This window comes from Ammospiza caudacuta, chromosome 16 (genome assembly GCF_027887145.1).
Source record: "Ammospiza caudacuta isolate bAmmCau1 chromosome 16, bAmmCau1.pri, whole genome shotgun sequence".
Classification (NCBI taxonomy): Eukaryota; Metazoa; Chordata; class Aves; order Passeriformes; family Passerellidae; genus Ammospiza; species Ammospiza caudacuta.
Window position 1 is genome coordinate 18,539,085 of NC_080608.1, and position 19,329 is coordinate 18,558,413.

Below are 19,329 nucleotides of genomic sequence, written 5' to 3' on the forward strand. Positions count from 1 at the left end.
AGCGCCGCGGGGAGCGCGGCCCGCCCGGCTGAGGGGTGCCAGCGGCGCCCGGCTCCCTCAGCACTGCCTGGCGGCGGGGCCCCAACAAGCCAGCCTCTGAGGGCGAAGGGCCGCCGCCCTCGGACCACCGCCCTCGGACCACAGTGACTCGAGGGGTCCGGAGGCTCCGTGGCCTCAAGCTGGAGCTCGCCCCAGGCCTTGCGACTTCCGAGGGACACACCTCATCACTAGTCTCCATTTGGACAGCACGTCAATGGCCACTATAGTGGGGAGTGTGACCTTCGTCACCCTGGGGTCCACCTATCCAATCCATGTCTTTCCAGCTTAGAGACAAGGACACTGTCTGGAAGCCACAGTATCAAACGCTTTGCACAATCACAAGTAAATGACACGAGTCACTCTTCGTTTATCCACCAGCACATTAATCCCCACGCAGAGAGGCAGTACCAAGTTTATCAAGCACAATTTGCTTGATTGTTCCAGTACCCTAGTGACAACAATTTTATAAATGGTCTCACTGATATCCTCAGGTTTGCATGGAATTAGCAGAGTTCTTGGAAAAATACATCACGATCCAGTTTCACTGTTGAAAACCATCTGCAGTAGAAATGGTTGTTGAATGGATACTATGGAACATAGGACAGTAATTTCTAGAGATGCCCAGAACTAAGAACATGGGTTCCCTCTGCTCCATGGAAATGTAGCAAATGCATTGTACAGAGAGCCCAGGGCTGTGACCCAGGTTTCCTGATGTGCCCACCTGTACAACTGGTCTCATGAAACACAGGAAGCTATGGCTAAATGGGAAGGGTTTATAAATGCTTTGTCCTTCATTTAAAGTCATGCCACAGACATAGGGGTGTGGCTGTAAATTTATAGGCTATAAATTCTGAAACAAAGGCATAACTATCTTTTTGCCTTCTTAACAAAATGATCCATTTTAGTTCATTTGATTCCATCGCTACAGTACACATGGAACCTGAACCATAAAGCCCAAGAACTGTAACTTCATTATTTTTCAATTGTGCTATCCCAACTGCTTTTCTACTGAAAGACAAAACTATCCATCAGATCTACAGTGAGAACTCAGACAGCTGTCACCTGAGGCTACTTGGGATTCCTCTGACATTTACCAAACCTTTAACATACCCATGGGACCTATCTCTAAGTGCCTCTTCTACTGCTGTGTAGTTCAAGACAAGCAAAAATCATTACGTAGACAGATGGGTAATAGTTTCTGATGAAGACAGCAGTGATACCACTAAGAGGTCCTCCAAAGAAGTGCAGTAAAGACCAGAGGTAACCTGGCAGAATCAAACTTAAAATGTATTTTAACTCAAGCAGACAGCTCTTCCAAATGCCTCACTTAGCAGTCCTGTGTAGTGGGACATGTCTGCCCTCTGACTGGAATGACTTGGTGAGAAGTAGAGCAGGTTCTCACATTGCAGCACAGGCACTTTGACATCAGGCTCCCCTTTCCCTGTTGGGGCCCGTCTCTCTTCAGCTGTGGACTCTGCTAACTCCTTCCCTTTATGGGAGGGCAACAACAAAAGGAGGAATTTCCCTAGAAAGAAGTGGTTGCATGTCCCACTTGCAATGTCACATCCAATGCACAAGTTAGAAGTATCAGAATTGTTCATGGAGTTACAGAAGACAGATTGAGGGGGGAGACACGACGTGTGGGAGTGTTGTTGGCTGACAATGATGCCGGAAGGAAAAAGGGAGCGGCAACATCTGTGGATGATGTTTCTCCTTGGTTGCGAAGCTGTAAGATCTGGCGCAGCAGGGCTTTTCCTTCTTCTCTAGTCTGAAATTAATTTGTAGAAAACAGAACAGTACAACTATGAATGGATGGTTTCTGGGTCAAATTCAGTATGTAAGCAGTGTAACTTAAAGCAGCTTGTCATTCTGTAAAGCTACAAGCTATAAAAGCCATTCTCAACTCTTTTTTCTTCTGCTCCTTAGAAATGTTAAGGTAAGTCACTTTTTTTCATTTTAGTCTTTCCTCCTTTTACTCCTGATTGGTGTGTTTCTTGGGTATTTCAGAGAACAGAACCACCAACCACTGAAGCTGTCTAAATATTCCAGCAAGTAGATTGGGAAAACTTTGAATAAGGTGAACTCAGGTTGGAGAGAGCTCCAGGCAGCTTTGTCAAGGATAAGCCAAACACCCTGCACTCATGGTTAGTGTCTACCGCTAGGCTGAAATTAAAAATCCCAAACTGCCCACTTACAGATACATAACATCACAGAGTATGAAGCTGCACACAAAACCCAAGTACTATTATACTCTCTGCACCGTCTACACAAAGAAGATGAGGAAAAAAGTTTTGAAAGTACCACCACTACACAGTGTGTGGGAGTTTGTGACCATTCCACTACCTCAACACCAATATTTTTAGCAGCTTTAAGACTGCCATTTGAAGCTTCAAATTCTTTTACTTAGTGAATTCCAATGAGGTATGGTTCAGTTTCACTATCTATACCACATTCCATGACTTTTATCAAACATACTCAGCATAACTGATCAGGCATAGATAACAACCACCATTCAGGATGCAACTTGTATGGCAGACAGCCCTTATTCATAGAAGACTCCTTCCACTCTGAGGGGAGCCAAGATCAAGGTCATAGATCCCTTAAGAAAGAAGCACTAAAGACTGCGCAGGTACTCACATCATTGAAGGCACAGCATTTCTGAGCACATGCTGAGGCTTCATCCCAAAGCTTACATTTGAAGTAGTACTGGGCAAGGTAACGAAATGCAGTACTGACCTCCAGGTGCTCCACTACCTCCTACAGTGAGTGGGGTATAAAACACCATTTTTAAGTGCCTTCCTAAGTAGCTGTATACCATGTTAACTTCTCCTTTTATTCCCAAGCTATCTTCTTACCCCACAGGAATAGATATCCTGGATGTATTTGATGTAGCACTGAGCTGCCTGTTCAGATTCATTCAGCTGTTCATGCAACCTACAAAAGGAAAAAAGTGGGTCACTGGAACAAGGCTGCCCTGTTGAAGACCTTCTTGGTCTGTAAGAATGTACCTGCTCACCCTGACCTGGACTAAAGCCAGGTCCTTTCCTTCAGAATTTGCAGGACATGCAACATGTACAACCCCTTGTGGAAGGAGATGATCCAGTTTGCATTCATGCTGACAGACAGAGAGGCAGTCAGATAGTGACTAGACAGCTAGAAGCCTTTGTATATTCTGTTGCATTTTAAACCTTTTAACAGACCTTTGCCATTCTACTTACTCACTATTTCCTCCAGTGCTCCTTCTTCCCCTGCTACAATCCAAATTTGTACAGCAGTTTCACTTTTCATTTGCCCCCTTTTTTCCCCCCTCTTCGCTTTTCCCACTTCATACTGCTTTATCCCCACCAAAACAAAATTAGTGCTGATGTCACAGTATTCACATTAGACCTCTTTCAATGTCACAGCTATATACTAGAAAGGAAAAATAAAACCAAGCTACAATTTTATACATCATGTACTGTCATGGTCTGCTTTAAGTTGCAATACAACAAATACAATTGCTAGTACTACATGCTCAAAACACCTAAGGTTCAGAAGTCATTTGCAACCCACATAATGCTATCATTCTCTCTAGTTATCCTGATGGAAACAAAGATAAAGCTGGACACCAAAATTTGCAGTCACTACAGCCCTAAAGATACCAATTCTTACACAGCTCCAAAAGTAATATTAGCTAGCAGCAATTCCACTTGTTTACATTCTGTATTTTATCATTAGGTATCAAAGTGTGACTTGCATTCAACACAACCGTGACAGTTCAGTGAGGGTACATACTCACTTGGCGAGTTTCACAAGTGCCATTTTCTCCACATCTCCCACAGCATAAGCTCTCCAATAGCACTGTCAAGGAAGGAAAGTCAGTGAAGCATGCCACAAAAATTAGTCCAGTTCATGACTCCAGCATGCAAATCAGAAACAAAAAATTACAGGGATTGTCAGCAAAAAGGGCATGTATCTGTAGACCACTTCTTATTTATCAGCTGCTCTAGTTATACTGCAGCAGTACTTCCCCAACTGTAACTGCCAATGAGTTTAGGTAGCACTAGCTATACAATTTTGCTGCAATTTCACCCAATGTTCTGCAAGACACCCTAGTCTTACACATCAGTTCTCACCTTCTTAGCTTCCACCAACTGATTGAGTTTCTCATAGCATTCTCCTAGAGCAACCAGCATACGAGAGTCATTTGGTCTGTAAAAGAGCAATTCTTCAGGTAGTTTAATGGACTGCCAGCTGATCTCAGAGTGAGGGGAAGATGGGGGTTGGTCAAGGGAAAAAAATAATCTACGTCTGGCAGTCTGTCATCCTTTTGCATAAAGCATCACTCTTACTCCTGACCAGTCACCCTCAACATTTAACTGACAAAGCTTTTGTTAACAGTTAACACAACTAAAAGGATTTAGAACAGTGGGACCGCACACATCACAAAGCATAGATGTTTTATTCCTTCCCCAACTTAGTTCTTGCATGTAAATTCCTTAGCCAGAATCAACCAGGTCAGAATGAAGACCAAAAAACACGGCTCCATTCTCAACTCTACCTGAGCTGGTGGGCCCGTCGGTAGTAGTAGAGACAGTAAAATGGCATTTTGAGGATTTCATAGGTTTGCCCCAAGCCATACCACGCTCTGTAGTCCCTTTTGTTCACCTCTATTGCATGCCTGTCAATGAAAAGGAGATGAACTAGACAGAAATTCAGGATCAAAACCAAGACCAGCAAAAACACTAAGAAAAAATAGAAGATACTACTTCAGAAGCAAACACAATTTTGCGCAGTACATGAGCGGTACCTATAAGCCTGGATAGCTGCAGATGTGTTCTTCATCTCCATATACTCATGTCCCATAAGTGTCCAGGCTCCTAGATAACGAGGATTCAGTTTCAAGGCCCTCTGGAAATAGAGTGCTGCTTTTTCATGCTGGGAACGCAAGCTATAATAATTTCCTAAAGTAAAAGGCATAATATTTAAATAATTTTTAAAAACCCACAACCAACCAACAAAAAAAGCCAACACCGATAGAGAAGTAGAAAAAATGATGTAATGTGTATTATCTACTACCTCCTAACAAATTTTAAAAGAGTCCTCATAAAGACAAAACTAATTTAAACCTCAAGAGACCTAATAGCACTCTGTTCACCAGTCTTCTGGTCAATCCTTTTCCAGCTGTACCAACCAATCCATTTATAATTCCACCGCCTTGGAGCGTCATGATCTAAGAAATCAATTTCCTGCTCCTGACACACAACTATTTCTACTGGAGTTTGAAGACTATAAAGGGATTTTTAGGTACATGGGTCTACTTTCTACCCCAGTACTATTACAGCAGCCTTCAGAGAGAAATAAGGGAAAAGGGTACTCTGTCATTTTGTCTGCTTTTCAGGCTGCCTGAATCCAAATTCAAAAAGCGTCGATTTTAATTGCCTTGCCAGCTTATCACTTCCACAAGTGTTTCCAAGATTCCCTCACACAGCCTACATGCAGCAAAATAAGATGTAAAAACAACATGTTACAGAATTGGCTCTCACCAATTACACAGCAGGTCTCAACACGGTACTTGTCTATCTCACAGAGATTATGAGCCAGGTAGCTCAACTCAGGCTTCATGCCCTAGTGGAACAAAAGAATCAAGTAATGAGAGAGCACATTATGCTTTGAAAGAAATTGCAGTAAACAATTGGCAATGCATACAGTGCCTCTCTTCCATGGAGTTGGGAAGAGGAGAGCAAGTATTCAGAGAGGCCAGACACCACCAGCTGCTTCGCCAATGTTTAACATACCTCCAACAAACACCATCACCAACAGGCCACAGGAAGAATGCTTACCCTTACATAGAGTAAGTTGGAGAAAGTGTCCATGTTTTCTATCCTGTAAGGATCTTGTTTCCTTAGCTCATTAAAGATCGATAAAGCTTTGTCAATATCTGATGAAAGAACAGCATATGGGACATCAACAACTATAAATGCCCAGTTTGCATTAAGGGGGTCATTCCCACTTAGTGTCACTGACCTCTTATATTGTGGTAGGCAACTGCAATCTGAGAAATTATATAAGTGCTTTTGGAAAATCCTGCATCAATGAGAGACTGATACTTCTGTAGAGCTTCCTCTATCAGCTGCAGCTCTGTATAAATGTGTGCAAGAAAGAACTCTTTCATCCATGTATCTGGCAAGGACAGGAACTTCAGCTAGCAAGAATCAAAGAAAAGAGATGACAATCAGAAGTATTCTACAAGATACACATCGCAAAGAATCCATTATCTTCCCTCCAATGACTTAGTAGATGGTCCTGAGGTAGGAGGCCTTCCTGCAGTCGCTTTCTTAAACCCATTTGGTCAATCAGGGAAGAAATTGCCTTCAAATATGACATTACCTGGCTCTTGCTGAAGCTATTAAATTCAGACTTTCTTCCTATGTTTAAACATCAATATCGTAACACTAATTTCAATGAACCATGTAAGCAGACTCAAAATTATGTAACAAAACTGCACTTCCTTTTTCCACAAATTGGTAACACTCTTCTCCATCACTTTTTAAAATATTTTTTAAGTACTGTTTTAAATACTTCATCATTCAGAATTTACTGAAGAATTCCAGAAGTGGACTCAAATTCCATACAGAAAGAAAAATAATCTATTTTGGTTTTATATCTGAAGTTAGTTTCCCTGATACAATTCACCTCCTATGTGGCTTTGTACATTATCTTTTCAGCTTTGAACGTAGCAATTCTATATATCCTTTCAAGCTATGAGAAGTGCTCAATAACTGAGGAATTAGAATCAGATTAATAAAAAATAAAAAAGGCACACCTCTTAGGAGGATCTCCTTCATGTGACAAGATGATAACTCCTGACAGTGACAATTGCTTCCAAAAATACATTAATTGGAAATTTCTTAAACCACTTTGTGGGGGAATGATAAGAAATTAGTCGTGCCTGTATAAGATTTTCAAGCTACAGCACAACAAGCTATTTAAGATAAAGAGGATTTTACAACATAATTTACAGTCATGGATTGCCTTGCCTGACAGTGTCTCACAGAATGAAGCAGTGGGCAACATCAATCTTGTGGAAACAGAAACACTGGTCACTGAATCAGGCTAAACTCTTGAGCTTTGTTACCACATCTTGGTATCTCCAAAGTTTTACCATCTCTTTATCTGTAATCAAGTTGCAAAGTTCCAGCCAAGCTCCCCAGTGCAAAGGCAGAACATGAGCAGCTTCAACAAACACATCTATTGCTTCTTTCACCAGGTCCAGTTTCCGCAACACAACACCATACCTGCAAAAAAAAAGTATCAGGTTGACAAGAATCATGCAATTCTGCATATCCACACAAATATTTAAGAAATACGTGCCAACACTTACAGATAAAGGCCAAATCCATCCAGTTCCTGTGCCTTGTGTTTCTTGCTGAGCTCAACTCTCAATTCTCGTAGAGCTTCATTTTTCACCTGTCCTTTTTCCAGAGGTCCTACATGAAGAGAAAGTCACACAGCTAGCTTTCAATAAGGAGTCTCACCACAGCAATGCCAAGTCTAGAGTACAGTCAGAATTATCACTGACATGACGGCTTCCCAGCCTGTGTTTATGTTCCCCATTTTAAAGAAAATTGCTTAGTCTGGTCACCCAGTTTAAAAGAGGACCCCTCAGAGATGAAAATCTGCAACCTGTAATTAAGCCAATGAATTGAAAGAGAAAGAAAGAAATAATGTTACAGAACCTATTATCCAAAAAATAGAGGGGAAAGCCATAGACCCAGGATGAGTTACAAGAAGAATCAACAGCAAAAGCTTCATTATCTCATCATGCATTTCTTGACACAAGAGACTTACCCAAACTATCAACTGTCTCATCATCCTTTTTCTTTTCCCCTGACTGTGGAAAAGAAAGAAAATCCAAGATTATATTATAATAGTGTTTTTCTTGTGTTTGCTGCAGCACTTGCAGCAGTGTTTAAACTGAGTTTTCACAGACAGCACAGTTCTGAAAAGAACAGCTCTATCTTTCTTTACCCCAACACAGAACTTGGACTTCAAGGTGGTCACTAGGAACCAAGCAAAAGAATAAGCAAAAAAATAAGATATGCCAGGGAGGGGTCGGAAGCAGAGGAGTTCAGTGCTAGGAGGCAACCCTTTTTCTACCTTACCAGGTATCTGGAGTACATGTACAAGAAGTAAGCTTTCTGGCTCTTGCAGCCCTGTAAAAAGTAGGCAGCCCTGTCATATTCCTTGAGATCAAAGTAAGACTTGGCCAACGTGTAGGCATCCAGATCACGAGCATCCTCCTGCAGGGACACACAAGAGTTTTAAGACCCAAGAAGCTCTGACATACTTTAGGAAAATCACAGTTACAAACATAGCAGTGAAATTGCTCCAAAAGCTAAAAATGTAGTTTGTCCCTTTAGAGATGGTTTCAGTAGTATCAGAAAAGTTCCTCCACTCCCTCACATGATCCGATTCTAGAGTTCTCAAATAACAAGTACAGACTATTTAAGAACATTTAAAATAAATGGTGAGATTTCAGAAACAAATTGTGGCAAGCTGCCAGAAGGCAAGGCTTAGCTGTTCAATTGGTATGAAAAACCATAAACAAGAAATCTACTCAGGAATTCCACATAAGAGAATATTAATCTGCTAACATACAAGAGAACACTTCCTTGGTAATTATACCTTGAAATGCATTTATGACTTGTTACACTTCTATAACTCACCAGGACACACACCCCTGAGTTCTACTGTATTCCTACAGAGGTGGGGATTGAGACACAACTTGTTTCTCTTGTGCCTTAGCAAGCACAAGTTTAATGGCAAAACATAATTGGTATTAAAATAAATTTTGACCTCAGTAAAGAGGAATAAAAATAAACTAGCAGGCATATGATTTCAAATTTGGCTCACAGAGTGCTTCATTTAGGACACAGCAACAGATAATGCCTTCATCTGGGAAAGCACATTAAGCTCTCTGGCCCTGTTGAACACACTATGGAAAGGATGTTCCCAGCATAATGGCAAGATCGGAGCTCAGCGCTGATCCCGCTCGTGGGATTTGGAAGATTGCAATCACGTATTTTCCTCCACAGTTAAGATTAAACAGCCCACCCACACGAGCTGCAAGACCTTCTAGGGCTCACAGCCACTTCCCCCCAAGCACAGCCTGGGCCCGTACCTCGGTGAGCACGGGCGGAGGCGGCAGCTCGCTCAGTGGCAGTGGCTCCAGGGCGAATGCAAGTTCAGCAGCCCTGAGGGAAAGAGAGCAGTAGGATTATTGAATCATCGAGGTTGGAGGAGACCTGTGAGATCACCAGGTCCAACCGTCGGCCCAGCACTACCAGTGTAATCGCTAAACCACATCATCTAGCGCCAGATGCAGACACCTCTTAAGAACCTCCAGTGACTCCACCACCTCCCTGAGAAACCTATTTCAGTGCCTGACCACCTGAACATTCAAAAAACATTTTCCAATATCTTATCGAATCTCCCCTATCTCAACTCAGGGCCATTTCCTCTGGTCCCCTCCCCGCCGGCACAGCAGAAGAGACTGGCTCCCGCCTCACTGAGAACTCCTTTCAGGGAGTTGCAAAAAACGATGAGGTACCCACGAGCCTCCTCTTGTCGAGACGAAACAAACCTAGCTCCGTCCCATCCTCCCTCCCGGCACAGAACGTTAGCCCGGGGTCCGCCGAGCTGTGCCCGGCCCCGCTCACCACTTCCCGCTGTGCTGCAGCCCGCGCTCGCGGCTCCGCTCCGCCACGCTCAACAGCTGCTTCTTGATCTCCCGCAGATCCGAGAAGTCGCTGCCGCCCGCCGCCGCCACCATTGCCCCCGCCGCCATCGCGCCAGCCCGGCCAATCACAGCCCCGCACACTGCGTGCCCACTAGCCAGCCCGACCAATCACAGTCCCGTCCGCCGTTTTGGCCAATCGCAGCCCCGCACACTGCGTGCCCGCCTGCCGGCCCGGCCAATCAAAGCCTCGAGCACTGCGCTCCCCCGCCCCTATACGGAGTCGTCTGCTTGGGCGAGGGCGAGAGGTCTCGTGACCAATCCCAGGCGCGCGCAGGAGCTGTGCCGCCTGATTGGCCGGTTGTGGCGGCCGCGCGCAGGAGCCGTGCCGCCTGATTGGCCGGTTGTGGCGGCCGCGCGCAGGAGCCGTGCCGCCTGATTGGCCGGTTGTGGCGGCCGCGCGCAGGAGCCGTGCCGCCTGATTGGCCGGTTGTGGCGGCCGCGCGCAGGAGCCGTGCCGCCTGATTGGCCGGTTGTGTTTGAGCTGGCAGCAGGTTCGCTGATGGAGAAAAGAGTGTCGCACCGTAAAAGATTTCTGGTTTTTAGATGAGTGTCATTTGTAAATGACACTAATTCTTACACTGACTCCAGTATAGAGTCTAAGGCTACCACTGGCCTTCACTGTAGTGATGACTAATATGAAAATTTCAACGTTGCGTTGATCTGGAACCGTTTGATCTGGAGCCACCTGCTGAAATTAAGATTCCTCTACAAAGGTTTACAGAGATATGAAATGCCCAGCCTGTCCTTAAAGTGGAAAATGATGAGTTATTTATAGTCTTCAATGGTTTTTCAAATAGACAAAGCAAATTAGACCATTACTTGAAGTATAATTTTAGTGTTACATGTGTTTTTCCCTTTCTTAATTTTAGCCAAATGTTTTGCAAGTTCAGTTGTAGCTTTGACAGAAAATACTTCTATTACTCTGCCGGCCCATATATCCAAAATGCAAATAAAAACTTCTTTGTTGTTGTTACTACACAGATGGGCCTAGTCAACACAAAGCCTAACTCATACCTCATTCTCTCTCTCTTTGTCCCATCTCAGAACACATGTGAAAAGAGCTTCAGAATTTTTTTCAATAATACATTTTTGTTGTACTTCCCATCTCTTTTATGTTCTCCATATGTAGGGATCAGGTGTTAGTGCTCTACGATCCTAAACATTGTATTTCGTATTCGTTTGAGTCCATTAGTTGGACTCAATGATCTTATCCAGTCTAAATGATTCTGTGATTCTCTGCTGGTTTTAATATAAGGATGTTCAGTTTTCACATGAATACAAGGAGTGATATTTAAAGAAATCTGTATGTGTGTGTGAGGTCTATGAAGTAATTTTATTAAGGTCTGTTTATTTTCAGTTTTGGGCTCACTGGGTATTATGTGCTGTTTTCCCAATGGAAACCGTGACAATATGTTTGAAGTGAGATTTCAGTACAAAATACTGATTCTGCTGCAAAAATGCACGAAGCGCTACTTCTCTTCTTGCGGAAATCAAGGCAAAATACCCTTTGAGTCGCGTTCCTGTGTGTGAGCCCTGGGCAGCTGTGACCCAGCTTTTCCCATGCCTGCTCCTCAGGAAGAACAGCGTTTCTGGCAGCGGTGACACCGGTGACGCACGGCGCTGCCCGTGGCAGTTCGTGTTTCGCTCCCTGAGGCGGCTTTGGCTCCCGGGGCCTTCCCGCGGCCGGGGCCGGGCCCGGCGCTTCCGCTGCGCGGCAGCAGAGGGCGCTGCGCGCTCGCCAGCGGCGGGGCTGGCGGGGCGGGGCGGGGCTGGCGGGGCGGGGCGGGGCTGGCGGGGCGGGGCTGGCGGGGCGGGGCTGGCGGGGCTGGCGGGGCGGGGCGGGGCTGGCGGGGCGGGGCTGGCGGGGCGGGGCTGGCGGGGCTGGCGGGGCGGGGCTGGCGGGGCTGGCGGGGCGGGGCGGGGCTGGCGGGGCGGGGCGGGGCTGGCGGGGCGGGGCTGGCGGGGCTGGCGGGGCTGGCGGGGCGGGGCGGGGCTGGCGGGGCTGGCGGGGCTGGCGGGGCGGGGCTGCCGGGGCTGGCGGGGCGGGGCGGGGCTGGCGGGGCTGGCGGGGCTGGCGGGGCGGGGCGGGGCTGGCGGGGCTGGCGGGGCTGGCGGGGCGGGGCTGGCGGGGCTGGCGGGGCGGGGCGGGGCGGGGCTGGCGGGGCGGGGCTGGCGGGGCGGGGCTGGCGGGGCGGGGCTGGCGGGGCGGGGCTGGCGGGGCTGGCGGGGCTGGCGGGGCTGGCGGGGTGGGGCGGGGCTGGCGGGGCGGGGCTGGCGGGGCGGGGCGGGGCTGGCGGGGCTGGCGGGGCTGGCGGGGCTGGCGGGGCTGGCGGGGCTGGCGGGGCGGGGCGGGGCTGGCGGGGCTGGCGGGGCTGGCGGGGCGGGGCTGCCGGGGCTGGCGGGGCGGGGCGGGGCTGGCGGGGCTGGCGGGGCTGGCGGGGCGGGGCTGGCGGGGCTGGCGGGGCGGGGCGGGGCGGGGCGGGGCTGGCGGGGCGGGGCTGGCGGGGCGGGGCTGGCGGGGCGGGGCTGGCGGGGCTGGCGGGGCGGGGCTGGCGGGGCGGGGCTGGCGGGGCGGGGCGCGGCGCGCTCGGCCGGGCCCGGCGGTGCCGCGGCTCCGTAACGGGAACTCGCGACTCTCCGCCGTTCCATCCTCTGATAGATGGCTCTGAAGTGCCACCCGAGGCTGGCATTTAGAGCCAGGAGACTAATTAAATCCTCTGTGCGTGAAAACAGACAGACTGCATCTTGGGGAAATACAGATTAACTGAGCAGTACTGACTGGATGCTCTAGGAAGAGGGGACCTTGTGCCCCTTGTTATTCCACAGCTCCCTGGATGAGATTGGCTCTAGTCCCTCAGAGAAACATATTGACAAAAAGAAGGAAGGTCGGTGATGGAAGGGTGGGAATTGTGTCCATCATCCCAATGGGTTGTGTAGGTGCTTTAAAAGGAATTTTTTTTTTTCAAAGTGGAGATCTTCAAATGTACAGTTAATCTCGATGAAATCCTGTGTAAGTGGTCTTTACCAAGTGAAGTGGCTTGCCAATACAGTTCGTTTCATCTGTTGACAGTTAGAGAATTGAACTTCTTTATTACGATGCTGTAAAACTGTGTTTTTTAACTTTTTAGAAGATCAACCATGATTACAGTTTGCTGTATAATTTTACACTGAGAAGCCTGATGTTATAAGAACTTATTTTCTACTACTGGTTGTATTCTCCATTTAGCATAGTTAACACAACTCCCGCTTTTGCTTTTTGTAGTCTGTTGGGACATCATTAATGTTAAAACATGAAAACCTTGTGACTAAAGTATGAGGGAAACAATTTATACTTGATTTAAATTGAGACAAAATAATACATTTGCACCAACTGGGGATAGTTTCAAAGGGTAGGATGCCTGAATTCCAGGAAATCTGCCTATGACTCAGTTAATATAGCATTGTGACATCAGAGTAGGCTATTGTGAAGTCAGTAATGTCATTTCCCCCCCCCCCCCTTATTCAGATCTCAGTTGTTTTCTTGGGAGGTTAATTGAGATGAAGTGATATAAAATGCCTCTGAGAGCTGTGGACTAATGCAGCAAAAGTGTTTATTGTGTCTGAATCACTTCTCCATATCTGAAAAATTCATTGACTCATGCCATGTATTTTCTTGTTTTAGGAGATTTGGTTTAATTGCAGCTTTTGATGAGCTTGGAAGTAGTAGCAGTTGGGCGTGCATATCTAGCCCACACACTCTGAGAAAACCTGCACGCACCATTTGCTTAGCATATTGCCCACTAAGACCTCTGGATATCACAGTGAGATTCTAAAGAATCATGCAGATACTGTTATTCAAGAACCTTCATGTTGTTACTAAACTGCAGTTCCCTATTTAATGGAGCATGGACTTGCTCCCTTTTCTGGAGACCAAGAAATTTGTTTTAACCAGTTGTCAAAATTATGGTTAGGCTGAACATTAGAAACTAGGAATTTGTTTGATTGGGTCGTATTTAGTGTGCCGCTGTGCATCCTTGTAGTCGCGGAGGAAAAGGGAGTCTGCATACGACACAAGGAGTAGTGATCATTTTGCCAGGCGTGCAGCTGGAATCTGCGATTGCTGAGCAGCCTGGGCAGCGCTGAGAGCCTGCAGCCCGCGGCTCTGCTGGCACTGCTGTCTGACACGAGCGTGTGCTGTGTGCTGAGAAGGTTGGTCCTACACCTGTCATCCTCCCTTCAGTGCTAATGGCTATGTACCCAGGCAGTAATGAAAAACTAATTTGGTTTCAAATCCATTGCTGTTTTTTCTTGTGGCCACTGAAGTCAAGAGTGAGGCAAGTGAATTTGCGAAGGCAAAACTGCCCCTTTTGTTATTGATGAAAGCTTATGCTGGAGTAAGTAGAAGTCATTGATATGCAATGATTTCTTTTTCCCTACCCTCCCTCAAGGAGGGAAGTAAATAGTGCTGCTGGTAAAAAAAAAAAAAAAAAAAAAAAAAAAAAAAAAGGAAGTAAAAAAAAATAAAAAAGCTGCTGCTACTTTCTTTATGTGCAAGCTTTGTTACCGAGCATGTCAGAACAGATTTCTAGTCAGGAAACTTACAAATTCTTTCTGAAAATGCTTATTTATATTTGGTGTGTCCAGGCACTTTCCCCCCCCCTTTTCATTATACTTACTCTCCATTTGAGAAAAGAGGAGGATATTTCATGGTGAACAGCAATCCGTTGCTATGTTTTAAGGCAGTACCGTTTTATACAGTTTTGACCTTGCAAAATAACTAAATTCCTGGTACCCACAGCTCCTCCTGATTGTAGAAGGGGATTTACAGTTGCTCAATGCTACACAAAATCAGAATGCCAGGTAGCATTTCCATTTAGCATGAGTGTTACTGAGAGGACATATATTTAATAGGAAGGATGTCCTCATCAACTTGATCTTTTCAAATAAAATACAGTGTTTCTTTGATGTTCTTTTGAACCTTAGCATTTAATATTTTCTGCATACTGCATCAATGAAAAAGCAATTCTTTAAATACCTGCTATAAAACCACTGAATCTCCAGAAAAGAATGTTCTGTTTTCTGCATAAAAGTTCCTAAGAGGCAAATGAAGGCACAGTGCAAAGTAGAGCTCAACGTACTGGAGAACAAAAGCAAAACAAAGGTGGATAGTTGTCAAAAGGATGTGGCTGACATCTTCACGGATATTCTGAAGATGTTGGTACTCTGGATAGCTTTGTAGAATTTACCTTGAAGAATAGCTTGTCTTGGCAGCTATGGACAGCTTATGAAAGTTGATGACTATCAGCATCACTGCTCAAGAGCAGAAATCCTAACTAATGTCTGAGCAGGACAATGAAGTAAAGAGAGTCACCTAGGTTTGCTTTTGATTTGATTTTGTTTTTTTCTTCGGTTGGTTGCTTTTGGTTTTGTATGTTTGAGAGTAAGTAGAAGTTCAGCAGGTGAGTAAATGAATGATAGTTGAGGAGTTTATGAAGCAGAACTCTTGGGCTGTGTGTTGTCCTTTACTCCTATGGGAAAAAACTAGTATGTGATAGGAAGAAACTTGTGTAAAACATGGTACTTTAGATGGCTTTTTGGACCATTATAGAAACTTTCTTCATTCGTGAAATATTTCTGTTTCATCATCTTTATGGCCCTTTGTAGGACTCTTTGCAGTAGGTCTGTGTCTCTCTCCTGTACTGGGGAGACCAAAACTGGACAAAGCACTCCAGGTGTGGCTTCAGCAGTGATGAGTAGAGGGACAGGATCACCTCCCTCAACCTGCTGACAATGCTCTTCCTAATGCATCCCCCTCCGTCTGCATTTGTGTGCAGCCTGGTGCCTCCAGGATATCCAGGTCCTTTCCTGCAAAGCAGCTTCCTGTTGTAACCAGGCATCGCCAAAGGAGCATTAATTAGCACTGACTCCATGATTCCAAGGCTGATCAATCACTTTTTTATACTGTACTTAATGAGAAACCCATCACCCTTACAGGCAGTCCCATACAGGTGGACCCAATCGGTCCTTGGATCCAAACACCATCACCAGCAGCCAGTCAAGAAATCACCCTTTGGTAAACAAATCTCCCTAACACATTCCACATGCTCACAACAACGGTGGCAGCAAGTGAAGATAAGAATTGTTTCTCATTCCTTTCTCAGGACAGGGCCTGGGGAAGCTGTGCTTGTGCTCTCTGTGGCCAGGGAGCTGCTGCCACAGCTTCCTAGCTGGGTGGCCTCCAGCATAAATTGATATATGTATTAAGTAAGTAGTTTTCTTTCTGCTTCCTAGGTCTGTTGTTAGAATGAAGTTTAAAATGGTTTTTAGCAGGTTATTTTCTACTGTTGTGGTGGTAAAATGAATTGTAATAGACTTTTCAATATAGTTGTGATGACTTCTGAAATTTTACCAGTTCTTTTGGAACATAATGATTTGCAAGCCTGGCTCAAGAGAAGAACTTTTGAGGTCATAGTGAGTTAGATTACAAGGGTTTTTTAACCTGTGCTAATTAGATTAAAGTTCCTAGCTTGTTAAATGAGTGTACTGATTTGGATGGAAGATGAAGTAGTGTGCATGTAGCCCTCTACCATGTTGATAAGTTGATGCAAAAATATTTTCTGTCATCACTGGATCTGAGACAAGTACAAAACTTATTTCCTTGGTGTATCAGTGTATCATACTAGACATTCCTGAGGAAAATTACATTAAGTATTTCTAAAGTATGTTATGCATATAATTGACTTCATTTTATTTATTTGAGGGTGATGGTGTTCTGAAACATAATTTAGTATATCTAAATTGTCTGGTGCTAGCTGTGTTATGATGGATTAGAAAGTCCAACAAACCCAATAGCTGCTTTGGTGACAGCTTGTTTCCTATGAATTTTCCACAGGTCAACAGAAATTGAGGTAATAGAGACTTCCAGTTTAACTCTCACACTGATATGTTCAGCGCTACCTCTAGCCATTAAAGTATTTATTTTCTGTAATTCATGCTTTTAAACTGTTTCTGAGAGTGTGTTGTGAATTTTGTCTAGCTGCCCAGGTAAACAAGTGTATGGTTTATATCTCTTTCCCTCCCTTTTAAGAGCAGGAAATATAAAATCCCCCAAAAGCCTGCTAGACTGCATCTCCATAATGGAGATGCAATATAAGGGAATTTGTAGGGATGTTTTTGATAAAAGTTTTTTTATGGTTTTATCACCATTAAAAGTTAGGATGAATCCCCGTAACTATAATCGTATATCAAAATGCAACATTACAGCAATTCCTGGTAACTGCTTTGGTTCAGGAAAGAAAAATACCACTTTATGTAGGTTTGCTCTCAGTGGCACATGATTTATGCTTATCCTCATTCTGTGTTGACATGATCTGGAGTGACTTCTATGGCACTTGAGACCACCTTTTCCAAGGTTACATAGTGTCATTTGGTCAGATGACTGAAATCATTAAGTTAATAGTGATTTATACTACTAATATGACAACTGCATCCTCTCTGAAAGATATCCCTTTATCTGCTGAAGGAAAGCAGCTGAACATAAATTCTCATCTGTTATCACTAAAGGGAAAGCAGGTTAGCTTACATCACCATGGCCTTTCAGTGGGCTAGAAATGTATAGCCATTTGAAGGATACTCAAATCCTTTTAAAATTGCTCAATATTTGTCAGAAGTCATCATCTCACACTGCCGTTGTACTGTTAAGGGAGATGGGTAAGAAAATTCTGTAATCAAAGGCAAAGAGGAGGCTTTTCATGCTCACTGAATCAATGCTTTCTGCCTAGCTGAAAATGGAACCTAAATCAGGTGCCTGTGGTGCTGCTTATAAATTGAGTTTCTTCTAGTAGTTTCACTTCAAAAAATGTTGGTGTCCTATCCTCCTTCAACCTCTTGGCCACGCCAAAGAAGTGAGCTACAAGAGGTATGTTGGTACCTAGCTTGTATGATTAATTCAGTTCTACATCTGTATCAAATCAGTAACTAGCAAAGAAGGGTCCAAGGAGAACTGAGTCTGGAGTTTTCAGTGAGTGACAGTGTCCAGATTGGACTGAATCCAGCTGGTATTTAAATGGAGAAGCACTGGTAGCATGTCACAAGAGTGTAAGCACAACATTTATTCAAGGAATATTTCATTAAACTGGAAGGTAATGGAAGCTACAGTGTATAGTTCTTCCATTACAGAAAGTACTAGATTGCTTTGATGATTTATTACTGGGGAGAAATCATGGCTTCATGTTTTTTCCAAGACACAGAATGAAAGTGAGGTGACATTTTAAAGCTACACAGATTGCATTGATATGAACTTCAGAGTTTTTGCTGAGTACTATCCTTCTGTAGATCTACTTGTTTCTGATCTTGTTAGATAAAAGATATCAGAGGAAAGATTTGACTTTCACATTTGCAACATCCACTCTACAGTGCAGAAAATTTGTAGTGTAGCTGCTGTGGGCTGCCTTTAAAGACAAAATTCAATGCAGTAAAAATAACTTCCTGGTTAGGGGACCAAGATAGTGTTGCTGCAGAATGGGAAGTGGTTTCAATTTTTGTCATGAGAAGTGTATGCTGAAGCATGTAACGTGGCCATGTCAAATCTCATCCCAGCTACAGGAGTTCTCAGTTGAGTATTTTACATTTGCTGATTTCAATTTAGATATGTATTCTCTGCAGAGGTGCTAAATAAAGAGTAGAAATTGTCAGTCTGGCAGGACTGATGGGCTCTCGAGTAATTTCTGTCACTGAAATGGCAAAAAGCGATGAATCTGCTGCTGCCAGTATGGGGGCTGCTGAGTTTTACAGGATGGAGCAGCTGTATGTAAAGATGCTTTTCAGCCACTCTTAAGGTAGCTGTGAAAATAGTACTATTAATACCTGTTGGAAAACCAGTGAGGTTTTAATAGAAGTAAATATGCTTCTCCAGCCTGTGGGCTGCCGGTCCCATTTGGGAAGGCACCTACAATAACCTGACATCTTGTTTAGCACTGATAAAGCTAGAGAGTCCAATTAAAATATTTCAAGAAGACATCCCCATACAAGACTACACTGATTGTCCGCTAATGTGTATTGAATTTTAGCTAAATACAGCCCCGGGTGCTGTGCTGGAAAGCAGGAAAGCTTGCTTTTCAAGCTCTTAATTCCTTTTATATTGATTTGCCTGCTAATGATATAACCTTCTACTCTAATTAACTGACATCTGCATTAGGCTGAATAAGAGCCCCCTGCTTGAAGCTGTCCACTTGTTTGTTTTATGAAATGTGTCCTTCTGTTATATTTTACCCAGATTAGGTCAGTCTGTGCAAAATAGACCATCTAAAGGATTGACTTTCCTTTTAAATACCTTGTAAAACAAGTTTATCTTTCTGCTGTCTCCATTTCTGCCTGTTTTTCCAGGGCGTGTGTTGCTGGGAAGCCTATCCAGAGCTGGTTCACTGACTGGGTGCTTTTCTAAACCTTCCTTCCCCAGGGACTACTAGCTCCTTTGGCTGATTTGAGGCTGCCAAGAAAGGTGTAAATTGAGATAAAGATGGGCTATGAAG

General features: G+C 44.6%; 1 protein-coding gene across 1 annotated transcript; it reads right to left on the minus strand.

The window, feature by feature from the left end:
• Positions 1-490: 490 nt before the first annotated feature.
• CDC23 (cell division cycle 23) lies at positions 491-9,871 on the minus strand. The gene is made up of 16 exons (XM_058815303.1): positions 9,741-9,871; positions 9,203-9,275; positions 8,184-8,321; positions 7,870-7,912; positions 7,403-7,508; positions 7,184-7,316; positions 6,046-6,223; positions 5,862-5,959; positions 5,565-5,646; positions 4,829-4,982; positions 4,580-4,699; positions 4,155-4,230; positions 3,818-3,879; positions 2,895-2,973; positions 2,677-2,796; positions 491-1,807 (listed from the first exon to the last, which is right to left on the minus strand). Exons 1-16 carry the CDS (start codon positions 9,866-9,868, stop codon positions 1,637-1,639), a joined length of 1,761 nt encoding a protein of 586 aa, XP_058671286.1. The 5' UTR covers positions 9,869-9,871; the 3' UTR covers positions 491-1,636.
• Between the last annotated feature and the right edge of the window lie 9,458 nt (positions 9,872-19,329).